This window comes from Mesoplodon bidens, assembly GCF_964165515.1.
Source record: "Mesoplodon bidens genome assembly, chromosome: 5".
Classification (NCBI taxonomy): Eukaryota; Metazoa; Chordata; class Mammalia; order Artiodactyla; family Ziphiidae; genus Mesoplodon; species Mesoplodon bidens.
In genome coordinates, this window is record NC_138161.1 from 110,196,193 (window position 1) to 110,213,663 (window position 17,471).

A 17,471-nucleotide genomic window follows, 5' to 3' on the forward strand; every position below is an offset into this window, starting at 1 on the left:
AAATACTTCTAAGCAGAATAATCAAAGTTATGACTAAAAATGAGTCACCCAACTATTGTTCTGCTCATTACTATACATTAACTGGCAAACACTTTACTTGCAATGTTCTTTAGAAGAAAAAACTAAGCTACGTATGGCATATTTACTAATTCTAATTTATTAAAACAGTAAAAGGACCTAAAAACTTACAAAAAAAGAAAAAAATCACAGCCAAAAGCCATTCATAAAAGGAAGCAAAAACTCTCATCAAGCATGAAAGGTAAAATAATATTTGAGTCATTATTTTAAAATTAGTTTCATGTGAGATGATTTCTATAATAAACATTAGTTATTAATCTATTAGCAGATAGAGATTCTACCTTTTCATTGATACTAATACAAAGCACTAAAAATTGTATTTAGACATATATAGAATTTCTATTTTAAAAAATTAAGTTAATTCTCCAAAGCTGAGAAAATGATTAGATGCTTTTCTATTTTTAAGCTAGACAGATTGTTAGGTTTTCTTGCTATTTAAAAAGGTATCACCATTACCATTAAAATAGAGACTGTTAAATAAGCATCTAGATAAAACCAAGTGGGTTGCCTCTAAATGCAAATCATCAAGAGGTGAGCTAGAAAAGGAAGAACTTCTGGGTCTCTTTGCTTTGGAACACATGGTTGGTTAGAAATGTTAAAGGAAATACCTCCAAACAAACAAAATGGTGCAGCCCTGCCACATGGATGACATGCAATGGAAACAATCTCTGATATTGATTAAAGTGTTTTTTAAAAAAATCATTTGAAGTAGGGTAAACCATATTAATATAAATTCTTATATTTTATATAGAGTAATCATATTATATAATTTGATGAAAAACTACAATGAATTTTATTGCACAATGGAAAAACATCCATGTAAACTTTTCATGCTTCTGAGGTCTTCAAAAAATAAATTTCTTTTGACCTGCTGAATCTTAGAATAGCCTCTAAACATAAATAACAAAATACTAGATAAAAGCTTACATTTTTTTTGTTAGAGACAACTTCCTCTGATTATTAACTTTATAGATCATTTGTATTTCTGAAACTCAGTTCCCCTACCACCTATCTGCTTCCGGGTAACTTTCTCACATCATTAGTTTTTGTATACACTATAAATTCAAGACACTATAAATTCATCTTAATTTGACATCTCCTAAGGAAAAAAAACCCCACAATATATCCTAGGTAGAAAAGTATTTTAATTACTAAGATCAGTATGTCTTGTGATACTATCTCCCCTCCTCTGCCAGTAAAAAAAGAAAAAAGAGCTAACTTTACTCATTTACATTGATGAAGACCTTAATCCGGTAAGTAAAATAAAATATAATTTTAAATTGCTCCTGTAGGATAATCCTAGTTATTATTAACAATTTTAATAAAAGGAAAAATAAGACAGTTCATAGTCTATGCGATATGGAAAAATATTTAATATTTCAAGTTATGCTACCTGCAATTTGAAGATTCTTTAAAAGGTAATTAAATAATAAAAAAGACAAATGTTAGAAAGCATTGTGCTGACAACTACACTATATTCTGCAGGATTCACAAACTGACCACAAAGCCAAAATATAAAACAATTTTTAAAAAGGAAAATTTCTTGGTTTTAAGAAAACTAAGACACCACTTTATATCTCAAACTGAGATAACTCAACATAATAAAGATTTTAGACCAAAATATTACATTCATAAACAAATATTATTAATTTTTAAATACCAATGAGAGCCATAGGATGACAAAATTTGGGGGGGGGGGGAGGGAATACATTAAAAAATAAATCAAGTATCTTTTACAATTTTTGAGCACTAGTCCTGGAACTCAAAATCAAGAACATGGGTAAAAGTCAGACTTCTAAATCTGTAGAAGTTTTATCACTAAAACTATACAGATGATGGATTCATGCACACATTTGGCACATAGGTGCCAAAAAGGTGAACATTTAACAAAATTAAAAGCCTGAACATGTATATGTTCCTTTATCTAAAATTCAATTTAGTTTTTCACAAGGAAAAAGACCAAAATGGTAAAACAAACAAAAGCTAGGAATTGACAATGTTTCCTTTAAACATAATTAATAAGGTGGTTACCAAAGGGGCTAATTCCTAATTACTGTTTAAAAAATTTAAAAAGCATTTACTAGCTTATTTCCCTTAAAAAATACAGACACATATATATATATATATATATAAAGGTATTCGTATTACTCAATCTATATCTTCTTTGGATAACTATATACATATCAAATGTTTTTTTCCAGATTAAAACAAACTGAGGAGATAAGCAATGAAAAGGTATAATTCCATTCCTCAAATAAGAAGTTTACATTTTCTTCCCAATTTAAAACATGAGACTTTATATCCATTGCAAGTAATCCAACTGAAATGCAGGTTAATTATGAGCTTTCTCGTGCCAAAGAGGAAACTGGAGTAAGGTAGGGGTGAGGGAAGGAAGCCATTTGGTACCTGATATGATCGGGCTTTTTCCTGTCATGTGAAAAAATGGGGCAGGATTAAAACATAAGGGAAAGGTGGTAAAAGAATGAAAACGCAAATGTGCAAAATAAGCAAAAGACTAGCATGATATGAAAATAAAGCAAGAATTAAAGGAACCAGCTTAAGCTCATAACCTAACAAAAGAGTCACAAGTATCCGTTGCATTTTGCTCACATACTATACATACATGCATTTATACAGTTAATTCCAATTCTTAGGGATCTGAAATGCTAATATTTCAGAAATATTCAAAATTTTCTTCAAAGCATTATGGTATAGAAGGTTCTGGTAGGACTTAGCACACTCTGCTATTATTTTCTACCTCTATGGTCACAGCTGTAAAATCTAAATAGTACCTTTCCTCATCTTAAAAATTTAAAGGAAATAATCACTACAGTTTTATATATATATATATATATATATATATATATATATATATATATATATAAACCTGAAACAGATGAGAACTTTCCATAAGGAAAAGTTCCTCCCATTTGTTCACCCTCTTTTCGTCAAATGATAGTGGAGACTCTAAGGCCACACATAAGTAGAGTTTATCTTTAATCTATCTATACATTTCTTATTTGTATCTGTACTAGATTAAGATACTATATAATACATTTTATGCTTTTAGCTATATTTTCTAGTACACAAAGACTGAGCACAGCATGTAATTATTCAACTTCTTTATTCGTTTTAACACCTCACTACTAAATAATGCTAATATTTAATTATTTTCCTTGTTCCTTCATCTTTTCTAAATTTATCATTAAAAGCAAAAGAGACATACAGGTATTAGTAATCCATCTAGCACTGACTTGAGCTTGAAGTAAAGCTGACATACCGAGAAGATGGCCTGGTATGGAAAGACTATTTTGTAGATATCACATCATCAAAAAATGTATATTATAGACATAAAAATCTTAAGAGACACCACAAACCAGAAATCTGAAACCAACCAGAAACAAGCTCAACAATTCACATAAGACATAAAATGTTTCACTCCTTACGCTATTTCAATCATATCACACAAAATACCATCTCTTTGGTTAAATTTCAGATCATAGAATGATGCTTTCAAGATATACTTAAATTTTATGAAACACAGGGCCAGGTTTTAAAACTACCTGGGAATTCCTAGTCAAATTCACATTTCCCTCAGGAAGATCTTTTTTAAAAGTTCATTTTGAAAATACTGTATGCTTCTACTCCATAAAACTATAGACAATGGCAAATTTGTCATCATATGATTGGCACCTTATGGTAACTACAAGAAAGTATGTTTCCTAAAACTAATCCACAAACAATTAAAAAAAAAAACTTAAATGGTGGGCAGAAAATAAATCTGTACATCTGAACAGTTGAATTCCTGGATTTTTAAAGTTAAGGCACAAATATAACAAATACACAGTCTTTTATTCAGAGGCTCGTAGAATATATTAAATCAAGCTAGACAGAGAACTAACTAGAGAAGTAGGGCAGAGTCTAGAAGTCATATACAGGTAAAGGGAAATTATTTGCACGTACTTCCTAACATTAGATTTTTGGTAACCTCATAAAAAAAAAATTTAGATACATTCCAAGTTTTTAAAATTGAAAAGCAGAAGAGAATTCTAAATAACATTTAATAGATAACTCTTTCTTTCTTCTCCCTTTTATAGCTACTGACGTATAACCTAGAAAATACTTAAGACTTTTATTGCAAGGTTTTGACTTTTTTGTTTTTGAAAAGGGATTTGTATAATGTTTATATGCTATATTCCTTAGATGTCCGCCTTTAACTACTGTTGTCATCAAAATATTCTTTAAAGGTATATAAAAATGAAATTAATTTGCTATGCATAATTTATTCCTAATAATGCAAATGGATTAGGAAGGTTTTTTAAAATATTTTTTAAGCTATTTTTTTGTTGTTGTTATTGAAGTTGTATTTTGTCTTATCAAAATACAGATTGTTTGGAATTTCAATAGCAAGTTTTTTATTTATTTCTTTTTTTGACATTTCCTTTATGTTTTATTTTATTTTTTTGGCCTCGTGTAATGTGGTATCTTAGTTCCCCGACCAGGGATCGAACCCACCCGCCCCTGCACTGGAAGCACGGAGTCTTCATTCTGGGTTGATCCACTGTCTTCTGACCTTGGTCGTCTCTTGACTATCTGCCATAGCAAGTTTTTTATAAAGAGCCAGGTTTTGAGCCTCACTTTTGTCACAAACCAGCTGTATGACCCTGAATGAGCAACCATCTCCCTGCACTTCCATTTCTTTACTAAAAATTAGGGTGATAACTACAATCTATGATTCTAATCAATAACTGTCATCCTACCACACAGAAATGGCATCTCCTTTAAAAAGTGGCCTCATTTCCAAAGTTATTGTCTTCCTTACTTGGCAAATGATAGGTAACATATCTATAATTGAAAGTTTAATAGTTATTCCCTACTTGATTTTAGTTATGTTTTAATGTCTATGCCAATTAATAAAATTCATAAAACATATAATAAAAAACCAAAAGGTCCATGCTTAAGTCAATTAATGTTCTTCCGTTGTCCTAAATGGGAATGCGATTTTCCACTAACACTTACTGTGCTTCATTTTGAAGTCTGAGAGCATTTCTGATTGGAGTAGTCCATGGAAGTTCATTTCATTTCTTCTTAACATAATGGTACAGTTTCTGTGGATTTACTGTATTTTCACTGTGTTAAACTTTAAGAAGGTTGTTTTGAAATCTGAAGGTTAAAATTCAATTCTAACATTACCTCATGAAACCACACTAGTTGAAAAATCTTTATTATAAAAATTTGACAACCACACGATTTTAATTTCCTACTCTGGCTATGGAAATTTGCCAGGAAACGCTTAAAAGATTATTGGCTTAATACAGAATTTTAATTTTTCATTTTTGCTTTATAATAGTTAAAACATTATTTCTTAATCAGACCATCTAGTTGATCCATCTATATTCATGTATTATTATTAAAGTTCTACATAACTCGGGCTTCCCTGGTGGCGCAGTGGTTGAGAGTCCGCTTGCCGATGCAAGGGACATGGGTTCGTGTCCCGGTCCGGGAAGATCCCACGTGCCGCGGAACGGCTGGGCCCGTGAGCCACGGCCGCTGAACCTGCGTGTCCGGAGCCTGTGCTCCGCAACGGGAGAGGCCACAGCAGTGAGAGGCCCGTGTACCGCAAGAAAAAAAAAAAAAAAAGTTCTACATAACTCAGAGACTTAATATCAAATATAATCATTATTCTTTCCAGTTTATATTCACTCTCAAGTAAAGGAAAATTATTTCAAATACAACACACCATGTACCATTCAAACATCTGACAATATTGAATGCTGTGGAAATATTCAATGTATCACTGACATTTGAAAATATCAATAAATGTTTTTTCTATAACCTCATCACCAAGGACTCAAAATTAGTGCACAAGGAATCCATTTCAATGTACTGAATATCCAAGCATAATCGTTTCCAGTTAAATTAACAAAAATGTATACTAAATTAAACTTACCAAGAAAATTCTATTTATTTTGCTAATGTCCATTTTTTTAAAAAGAAAACAATCTATCATTAAGTGAATTCATATCTGTTCAAGCAGCAAATAAAATATACACTTTCAACCAAAAATGTAATAGTATATCAATTAACCAGAACCCAACCTATTTTCAATTATTACAAAACTGTTCTAACTACTCTTTTTTTTTTTTTGCAAGAAGGGAGGCATCCTTGAGTAAAAGGCTAATCACTGCTATTCAGAAGAATGATCCTAAGACAATACAATCTTTTTTTTTGCTTTAATGTCTGAAATTATTCCACTTTATTAATACGTAAGAAAATATAATATTTTACACATTCATTCAAAAGACATTTACTAGATCAATATATATAAAAATCAGTTTAGAAAAAAAAATTTTAAGTTTTCGGTAGGCATCAAGTTTAGAAAAAAGGAGCACCAGCTGCCATACACACTTCACACATAAAAACAATTCCATATCCTAAAACTCCTGGTTAAAGTTATTGCAAAAATCCAAAGATCAGGATCACCTCACTTAAAGATTCACAAGCCAAAATTAAATAAAAATGTACATAAACAGCATATAGGGGAGGAACCCAAAGGGGAAAAAAAAAAAGCTCACTTGTCATATTCATCCATTATATTCAAAATATAATTTGCAATCAGATGTATTTGGTAACAAATATGGGAGGAAGCTCACATTTAAAAATTTATCTACTGTAATGATCTAGTCACTACAGACCAAGCAGTATAAAAAGTCTCCTTGCTTCCTGGTTTAAACTTCGGTTAAATTTTAAAATTTAGAATTACTACTGTTACTTTTCACTTGCTTCTTAAGGCCCCTTTCCTAGAAGGGCCTTATCTTATCTTCAATGGACTGGATTCAGGAAAGTTACTAGGGACTGTGAATTTAGAGAATTATGAAGGAAAGAGTTGTCAAACCAAAGGGAAAGTCAGAAAACTGAGAATACGGAAAGAGCAAGACTAGATTTGAAATATATTACCTGTTCCAAGTTTTGAAGGCATTGCTGGCTCGTTTGAACAGATAACCTTCCATAACAATGCCATTTGCAGCATCTACATTATATTCTAGCTTAGAATCATCACTGGAGAAATCCTAGACAAAATAACACATTAAAAAGTTCATATGATTTTTACTGATTTCCCTAGACAACAAATCTATCCTAGAGAAACAGCTCAAACAGTAAAAAGCTCTGTATTAAGATAGTTATATCAACAATATTCATAAGAAAGCAGGAGAGACCTAAATGTTCAAAAATAGAAGAATGCTTCAACATATTGATGTATTTCAATCCAGTAGACTATTATGCAGTAACATAGATGAGTATACAGAATATACATTAAAAGAGAAAAAACAATATAAATTTTATAAATTATACAGCTTGGGTAAATAAATTGTATATACACTGCGATTAAAAGCACAATATGTATACAAATAGACAAAGGGAATAACTAGATATTCTTTAGGTGTTATGTTTAAAATGTTTTCATTTAATCCCAATATTTTATGGTGATGTATCTGCTAACAATTTTTTTAAAGGAATATGGGTATATTTAATTGGGATTATTTAAATCTACCACAATTTTCTAAATATATTACTATTATGGCAGTTTTTAAAATCTGGTAGAAACAGTAACTCCACTCTTTGGGGGTTCAGAAAAAGGATTAAAATAAAATTATTTTTGCAAAGGAGAAGCACCACAGTGTGACGTGAGCATTCCGAGCTCACTTTTTTATGAGGACTATAGAACTACTCATAGTCATTTTCTATCATTCTAATCATTCTAGTTTTCACTTGAATGCAATTCAAACTTTCAATTTTCCTCCAAGGATTCATGAAGTTTTGAAATCAGAATTCCCATATTTAAAATATTTCCTGGTGAATTTCCAAAGTAATTTCAACAAAACTGCAAGATTGCTGTGATCCCCAAATTGAAAACTCTAAAAATCAGTCTTGAAACTTTCAAAATTATTTCTGGACCAATAATCAAAATTAGAATGCTATCCTATTAGACAGTAGTAGACTTTCTGTCTTGAGAAAGATTTTGGTAGAGGCTGGATGACCACCTGCCAGAACGCTGGGATGCAGGGGTCCTGCACTGGAGGGGAAACGGAGTGAGAATCACCTAAGGGCTTTCCAAATCTAAGAGTCTATGACTATGGAAAAAATGAAACAGACTAACTTCAGAATTAAAAACAAACACTGCTGACATCTCTCAAAATTTAATCATAAAGACATAATAATCCAAAACAATCAAATGAAATAACCTGTAAATAAATTGCTACATTTCTTCCTGCTTTTACTTTGGGGGAAAAAATCAGGGAAATTTTAATTCCTTCATTTAAAATTTACTTGAAGCTATAATTTATTTAATTATGTAGACAGAATTAAGTCAGCAACAGATATAATTGAGTTCGGCAACATTCTAAAAATTTCATTTGTAACATCGGCATCTTTTTGCAATAATCCTGAAGCCACTTAAAACATAAAAAAGACTTTTCTCAAAGTGCAATGCATTATAAGTATTTTTTTCTAATTTCAACTACTTTTCTTGAGATAAATTAAGTCTTCAGTATAATTCCTATTAATATCAATTAATATTTTATAGTACTTAAAATGTGATAGATATTTTATAATGAAAGCAACCAATAATGTTGAATAAAATATATAATATTAGAATTTAAATACACTGATGAGCTGACAAATTGGAAGGAATACTCAAAGGCAAAAGAATAAGTGAATATTGGAAGCCACAGGGGTAAGCAGAGCAAGGAAGCCAAGTTTCCCCTTAAGGGCGTTTGTCTCATCAGGAGAACTTGAAGCTCTGGTGTGGGGCCCAAGGAATAGAAGGCGAGGCCAAGGCTGGCCAATGAGGGGACTCTAAGAGAAGATTTCTCTTTTGAAATTGCAAGAAAGACAAGAAGGACCACTATTATCTCTTTGATTTAAGCTTATTTTAAAAGTCCTAGCCAGCAAGATAAACAAAAAGTAAAGGAAACAATTATTTGCAGATGATGTGACTTTGTATACATAACATCCAAAAGAATCCAGAGATAAATCAGTGTTAAAGAGAGCTTAAAAAGGCTACTGGTTACAAAATCAATACATACAAATCAAATTTTATTCTAATATATAACAAAAGTAAACAGTGAGAAAAGAAATTTTTAAAAGATAATATTTACAATAACATTTGCAATACAACTTAACAAAAGAGGTACAAGAAAATTATCAAACTTTATGAAGGACATTAAAGAAAACTTAAATAAATGGAGAAATATTTCAAGCTCATGGACTAGAAGACATTTAAAATAAAGATATCAATTCTTCCCCAAATTGATTCACAGATCCATTCTTCCCCCAATTGATTCACAGATCCAATGCAATCCCAATCAAAATCCCAAAAGCTATTTTTATGTAACCTAAAAAGCCACTCCTGAAATTTATATGGAAATGCAGAACTTTGGCAATTCACTTTTGAAGAAGAGAAGGTAGGAGGCTTCGCTTTGTCAGATATCAAGATATGCTATAAAGCTAAAATTATTAAGATAGCATAGTATTGGCATAATTAAGATAAAAAGACCAACAAAACAGAATAGAGTCCAAAACAGACCTCACATGTATGGAAATGTGATGTATAACAGAGTATACAACACTGAGTAGTAGGGAGAAACAAACTTTTAAATAACTGAATCTAGATCATTTAGCTACCAATATGAAAATAAAAGGAAACTGGATCTCTATCTCATACTATATACAAAAAAACAATTACAGATTGATTAAAAATCTAGATATATTGATAAAAGGCAAATCTATGAACACTTAGAAGATTAGGCAAATCTATAAACCCTTAGGAGATACACCATTGTGATCCACAGTTGGGAAGGACACAAAAAGTACCACACAGAAAAGACATTTTAAAAACTATGTGAAAATTTAAAACGTATATACCCCAAAGGGGAGCTAATACCTAGCATATTTGAAGATATGATCAACAGTTAGCTAGGCAACATGATGGAAAAATGGGAGAAAGACTAACAGACATTTAACAAGGAGGATATCCAAATGACCAACAGACTTAGGAGAAGGTCATTAGTGACTAAAGCATAAATTAAAACCACAACAAGATGTCAATATCTACCACCAAAATAGGCAAAAAATTTAAAACTTTCACAGTACAACGAGGTGGCAAGCAGCAATGGGAACTCTCACACAGTGCTGCTTACCAGGAGTGGTATAACATTTTGAAAAATAATTTAGCATTATCTACCAACACTGAACATATATACACACCCTCTGACCCAGTTTTATTCTTAGGTATAAATCCATCAGAAATGTGTGCATATATCCAAAAGGCATGTACATGAATATGCATAGCATCGTTTCTTCAACTGATCAATTTCAATCCTTGAAAAAAATCTAAATAATTACATTAGTCATACTTTTCCTTAATTTTTAGTTTGACTGGATCTTGTTCTTTTTTTTTTTTTTTTTTTTTTTACCTGTAATGCAGCCTTGTGTCAGCATTTAAGGGCAAAAAAAAAAAAAACAGTAAGTATTCATAATGAACAAACACAGCATTATTCCCTTTAAGGAAAACAATAACTGACAATTATTTAAAATCAAATAAATTTATCAGATTTAGTAATCTACTACACTTGGACATTCGGTACAACATTGAGCTGCTTATACAATAGGGAAAGATATTAAAAGATGCATAGTGCAACAGAAACTAACACAGTACTGTGAAGCAATTATACTCCAATAAAGATCTATTAAAAAAAAGATGCATAATATTCATTAAATAATTCAGTTTAAACAAATAGTCACATGTTTCTAAATTTCATGACCTCTCATTTTAATTAAAAATGATTGGTCCTAATTCTTAAAAATCTTTCCAAAGTAACATCATTAAAACACGTTATCCAACCAAAAGTGATTCTAACTTCAAACAAAATAAAACATGGAGGTAGTCTTACCTGACTATAACTAGAAGTAATGAATTAAACATGGTCTGGTAGAAAATCTTCTGCTTTTTAAATAATGTTTCTCTTTGAGTATTAACAACCCATCACCAATAAAATTTTCCTTACTTTTATTACTGATTTCACTTTCATTTTTTTCCTCTGACATCTTCTATATCAGATCTAGTTTACTGGTATTTTAAATTCTAAATAAACCATAACAAAATTGATTTGACTGCTCAATACCAAGAGAATAGATTTCTTAAAGCAATGCTAGAAGGTATCTTTTTTTGTCTTTTTAGGGGAAAGTGTGATCGCAGTCCCCCACTACCAAAAATTATGCAGTTAAGTTTCCCAGGTTTGGGGAAATTGTAGGTGTGGGATGGATAAGCCTCACCCTGGGAAAACCACCTTTGTGATCATGGTATCTCTCCTGCCAGGTAAGTACAGAACACATCTTTTTTCATACTTTTTACATACATTCAACCTCCAGTTGTCTCCTTTTATTTTCAGATTACTACACACAAAAAAATGTCAATAACTATATAAGATAAAATATTATTAGACTGAGTTCCAGGTATATCATATTCAAAGCTTTTAGCATACAGAAACAAAAACTGGTTTCACATTTAAATCTTCATTTTTAAATATATATTTTTCAAACATTAGTTTAGCTAGACTTAGGCAAATTAATAAGAAATGCAAGTGAAATTTCAGCATCACTTGAGAGGGTAAGTGCTGCCTTAGAGTGACTGCAGCTGGAAATTCCTAGTACCAAACACACACATTGATGCTACGGTGTTCTCCAACCCCTGACCACCTCCAGCACCCCCCATCCACCGCCCCCCATATACACACACACATTTTTACAGGTGGTTGGTGATATCCTAACTGAAACTGTAAGTAGTGTTTTAAACTCTAAGGGCCACTTTTAAAGCAGTTAAGGCCCTAAGAGACTGATGTTTTTATAAACTGGTTCAAGAGCATGGCTTTCAAATATTTTGATATAAAAAAATAATAAAATACAAACCTGAACATCAGAAAAATATTTTATTTTTTACAAAAAAAGGAGGAATTTATCTATACAATTTAATTATTAAAGCAACTCAAACGATCTTTTCCAACACAATGATATCCTGCTGAAACCAATAATCAAGAAATTGTGTAAAATGGGAATTAATCTCCTTTAACTTCTCCCCTCAAGTACCTTTTGTTGAATGGTGGAATGTTTTTGCTCCATTTCTCTTTTCTCCTTTGCTGCATCCACAACCAGTCGATCCAACTATAAAAGGAGAAAAGGAGTAAATGATAGAGACTTAAAAGAAAGAAAGACATGATTATTTTTCAAAAATCACATTCCAAATCAGTCAGTCAATTGAGGTTTACCTAAAAAGGCATTTTGGCTACAACTTTAAAGTGGAAGTTCTTTTTTTTCTGGTATCATATCCTCTTTGAGAAGGTCTTTAACTCCTCTAGGGAAAACATTTCTAAGAGCAATCATGGTTCCAAGCAATTGTGACAGGTGGCCCTGTCTAAGGCACAACAGTGATAACATGTTCACTCCTTGAATTAAGGAGAATGACTCTAGATTAAGTTGTCTGCTGATGCACTCAGCAATTCTGGTAGTCACTATCAAAGACAGAAAGAAGATATACTGGTGATTTTTCTTCCCAAACAGCAAAAACTAGCAGCTAAGCTAGTGTGTGCCAGCCTCACAAATTCAACGTAACAGACACTTCCAATCACTCAAGATGCATGATGTTTTCAAGTTGGCTTCCTAATATTACAATAAAATTTAAAAGGTAGAAAAAATAATTCAACAGATAAAAGAGAAAGCAAGAAAGGAGGAAGGGAGGGAATAGAATAGAATAGAGTAGGAGAGGACAGAATAGGATAGAATAGAATAGAATAGAATAGAAACCATTCATTAGATCAGGGTATAAAATCACCAATTTTTAAAGTCCTTTTTTTAAAAAAAATTCAAAAACTTATAAAATCATAAAATCCCATTTCTTTCTTGATCCTTTCCATCAGAAGAGAAATATCTGACTTCCAGTATTATGACAAAAGCACTGGCTTCTTGAACTCCTCTTTGCTGGAATAACAAAAATTGGGTTATAAAATACCCCATTATGTGGGTCTACTCTTCTAAACTGTGATGTATGTCATTTCATCTTTGAACACCCATCACCTCAAACTGACTAATGTGTGATAAATGAATAAATAAAAATGTAAATGTCAACAGACTACGGAGAAAGACAAAGTATTAAATGTCGAAATGTTCTCATTGATATCCTTTAAAAACAAAACTGAAAAAGGCCTTCTTAAAAGACTGTGTGATCCTTTATTCACTATCACAAATGGTGGTTTTTTTCTACAGGAGACAAATTCTGACCACAGAATCTTAATATCACTGAATAATAATAAAGAACCAAAAGAAAACATACTGAAATAGAACTATCACTATTATAAAATATTTTACTTAGATGGCAACTACACCACTCCACTTTAAGATCTAATGCATACTTACCTTAGTGACATGCTGCATTGATTTAATGGGTAATGCTGCACTAGGAAAATGTTTGTCCTCAATAGTTTCTTATACTGAATGAGTGGAATAACCATTATATCCTTGTTTTATAGCCTTTAAGTGAAAGCCACGTTAATGTTTTTCATACATTCAGACTGAAGTGCAGCAGAAGGCAGCCCCCAAGATTCAAATTGATATTTCTAAACTTGCATGCATGTACTTTCCACACCAGTACTACAATGCCAGTGATGGTAGTAAAATTGTCAATTTGGTAGTAAATTTCTCTGCTGCATCCCACCCCACTGCTATTGCAGCAGAAAGGGAGAAAATTCCCCTCTCTCTGTTGGGGCAGAAGTATAAAGAAAAAGATATCTTTCAACATGGTGGAGTACTGGAGGATGTATGAGTTGGGGAGGTGCTAAGGCTGGCAGTCTTGTCTCCTAGATGCTGGGTACTGTATCAGGAAGAGAGGGTTTGGAGCACAGTAGCAGGTGTCCCATGTTTCTATTAGCATTGGACATCATGAGGTTAATAGGCTCCTATAACTAGGTGGCCCCAATCCTCTACCTATGTTTTGAATCTCCTACACTCCTACCACCTCAGATTTCACCACTTCTCTTTCTGCTTTTCAACTTCTCCCATTCCCATTTCTTTTTAAATTTGTGCAAATTTAACAAATAAAATAATACCTTAAATAAAACCTTCCTACAACTCATACTCCCCTCTAGCTACTACCTGCTCTCTTTTCTTCACAATACAGCTTCTTAAAAAATTTTTCCCTGTTCTCCACTTGCCCATTTCATATTCATCTACCCACTGTAATTTAGCTTTCACCTCTTGGACCCTCAACTCTCACATCGGTAACACATAACCTTCTTGCTGCTAAACCCAAGAGGTAGTTCTCAGTCCTAGGGTTACTCGACCTTCTTTCCAGCATTTGCACTGACAACCACCCCCATCTTTCTGAGACACTCTTTCCTTGCCCTGTGCTGCCACGATTTTCTGGTTTTCCACCTCCTCTCCCATCAGTGTTCTCACGGAGCCCCTCTTACCTAGCCGTCTCTTAAAAGCAGATCATTCTTAGGGCTCTGTCCCAAGCCAAATCTCTTTTTACTCCATACTCATGGACCTTGACCTTAACTTACAAAATCAAAATTATTAGGCATGGTGTTCGGCCACTTATGTTTTTTTAAATAGGTTCATGATTTTGAAATACCTATTAACTCTCCTTGGGTCAATTCACACACTCTTGTGATTGCAATTAGCAATTATATGCTATTGACTCCTTTAGTGTTTCTTTCTCTTGAACTCCAGATATACCCACTTAGATGTCCTATTCTCAAAATCAACACATTTAAACTTGAACTCATCATGTCCCTCCACTCTCAAATTGGCTACATCTTAACTATTCCTCAAGTCTACCTATTTATCTCCACCCTTACTGCCAGGACCCTAGTTCCAGATGCCATAATCTCATAACTGAATTAGTGAAAGAATATCCTAACTGGCCACCCCCAACCAGGCCATATTATCTACCAGGCACTACAGGCACCGGAGTTTAGATGCTTTTCAAGGACCTGCAAAACTACTTGAGACCTGGGAGGGTAAAAACTGAAAAACTGAAATTAATAAATGTCAAAATATACAATTATTGAAACTAGTCAACTACAAACCAATTCATTTTTTTGATAAATTATACTTAATGTAAGATGAGGTTACAATCTAATGTTTGATTAAGATGTGGGGAGTGCCTAGGGCCTAGGAAGGTCTTGCCTTCTTCCCAAGTCTGGGTTGGATGTACTATCTACATGTTACAGTTACACTTTGATCCTCCAATACGTGGTAGGGATAGCTGGTTTCCTCCCAACATCCATTCTCTCCTCCTTTCTTAACAACAGAATCCCCAAATTCTAGTAGGTTAACATGGTTACATGCATTAAGACTAAATTTCCCAGCTTTCCTTGCAGCTAGTGTGACACTGGGTCATACACAGAAGTGGAATATACAATTTCTAGGAAGATCCTTAAAGAGAGGGAATGAATCTTTCTTTCCCCTTTCCTCCTTCCTGTTGGCTAGAATTTGGATATGAAGGCTAAAGCTTGATAAACCACTTTGAACCATTAGGTAGAATCCAAAGATATAATAAGCCTGTGTCCCTGCAGATTAAGTGACCACCATACTAGGCCTTTGATTTTACACAGAAGAAATAAAATTCTACCATGTTAAAGCTCCTACTATTTCTGGTTTTCTATCACATGCAAACAAATCTAATCTCCATTTATATACCCAGACAGGGCACTTAGTACAGAGATTAATAGTGTGGTGACTTGTTATTTTCTTCCAATAGATTAAGTTCTGTAGAGGCAGGGAAGAGCATTTCTATAATTCACAGCATATGCCCTGCACACCATCTTTCCCCAACACCATCCCAACACACACACACAGACACACATGCACACAGGCATGCACCACATTTATTTTTGGTCAATGAATGCAATTCTCATTCTGCTCTTACCTTTTCCCCATGTCCCTAAACTCTATTTTTCATCCTTAATCCCTCTCCTCAAAAAGTAACCTGAACCATTTTGGGAAAGAAAATCAACTGAAAATTGACAGAAATCCAGAAAACTCACCAGTCAACAAAAAAGAATGTCCGGGAACAGATCTAACATAAAGTTTTGATTAGATATCAAAAATAATTTGGACGTAATAAAACTTCTATATAATATTCTTATATATAATTCATGCATGTGCATGTGTGTGTGCGTGTATATAAAATGAAAAAGTTCCCAAGAGTTCTATAATCTTAAGATTCTAAAATTTTATTATTCAAAATAGCAAAATGCAAATTTCTTTGAAAATAAAAAAAGAGCTATAACTCAAATAAAATACCAATTAGGACAGTAACTCAATAATCCAAATGTAAGAAACAAAAAAATAAATCCAGCTATGTATACTGTAAAACAAACACTTTGTTTTAAAATTCTTTTCGGTACCCTCATATACTATCTGTAACATTTTCTTTAACTTTAATCTTATTTTTGGTTACACATTTAACCCATACATAAATCTGCTATAGCACCAATATGCTAAATCTCTTTAAAAATACAGATATTAGAACAAAGACAACAAAAGGAAAAATAAACAAGTCAAACTACATCTAACTAAAAACCTTCTGCACAGCAAAGGAAACCATGAGCAAAATGAAAAGGCAACCTACCAAATGGCAGAAAATATTTACATATCATATATCTGATAAGGGATTAATATCTAAAATATATAAAGAACTCAGACAACTTAACAGCAAAAAAAAAAGAAAAAAATCCAATTAAAAAATGGGCAGAGGGTCTGAACAGACATTTTCCCACAGAAGACATACAGATGGCCAATAAGGGGTCAAAGGTACTCAATGTCACTAATGATGAAAGACATGCAGATCAAAACAACAGGGAGATATTGCCTCACACCTGTTAGAATGGCTGTCATCAAAGACAAGAGAAGATTGTCAAGGATGTGGAAAAACGGGAACCCTTGTGCACTGTTGGTGAGAACGAAATCGGCACAGCCACTATGAAAAACAGTATGGAGCTTCCTCAGAAAATTAAAAATAGAACTACTATGTGATCCAACAATTCCACTTCTGGGTATTTACCTGAAGGAATCGAAGACACTAACTCAAAAAGATATCTGCATCCCCACGTTCTGCAGCATTATTTAGCCAAGATATGGAAGTAACCTAACTAAATGTCCGTCAATAGATGGATTTTAAAATGTGGTATACATATACAGTGGAATATTATTCAGCCATAAAAAGGAAACCCTGCCTTTTGCAACAACATGGATGGATCCTGAGGGCATTACACTAAGTGAAATAAGTCAGACACAGAAAGACAACTACTGTGTGATCTCACTGATATGTGGAATTA

At 32.7% G+C, this 17,471-nt stretch overlaps 1 protein-coding gene across 3 annotated transcripts in view; it reads right to left on the bottom strand.

Moving 5' to 3' along the window:
• Positions 1 to 17,471, bottom strand: part of ACAP2 (ArfGAP with coiled-coil, ankyrin repeat and PH domains 2) — a 165,655-nt gene that overhangs the window by 30,498 nt on the left and 117,686 nt on the right. For 2 of the 3 annotated variants that reach the window (XM_081234334.1, XM_081234332.1), the window contains exons 9-11: positions 12,223 to 12,297; positions 7,036 to 7,148; positions 2,485 to 2,505 (exon numbers count right to left, since the gene is read on the bottom strand). In XM_081234334.1, coding sequence (XP_081090460.1) covers positions 2,485 to 2,505; positions 7,036 to 7,148; positions 12,223 to 12,297 — 209 coding nt within the window. The remainder of the gene's footprint in view (positions 1 to 2,484; positions 2,506 to 7,035; positions 7,149 to 12,222; positions 12,298 to 17,471) is intronic. The other variant, XM_081234333.1, reaches the window with a different exon arrangement.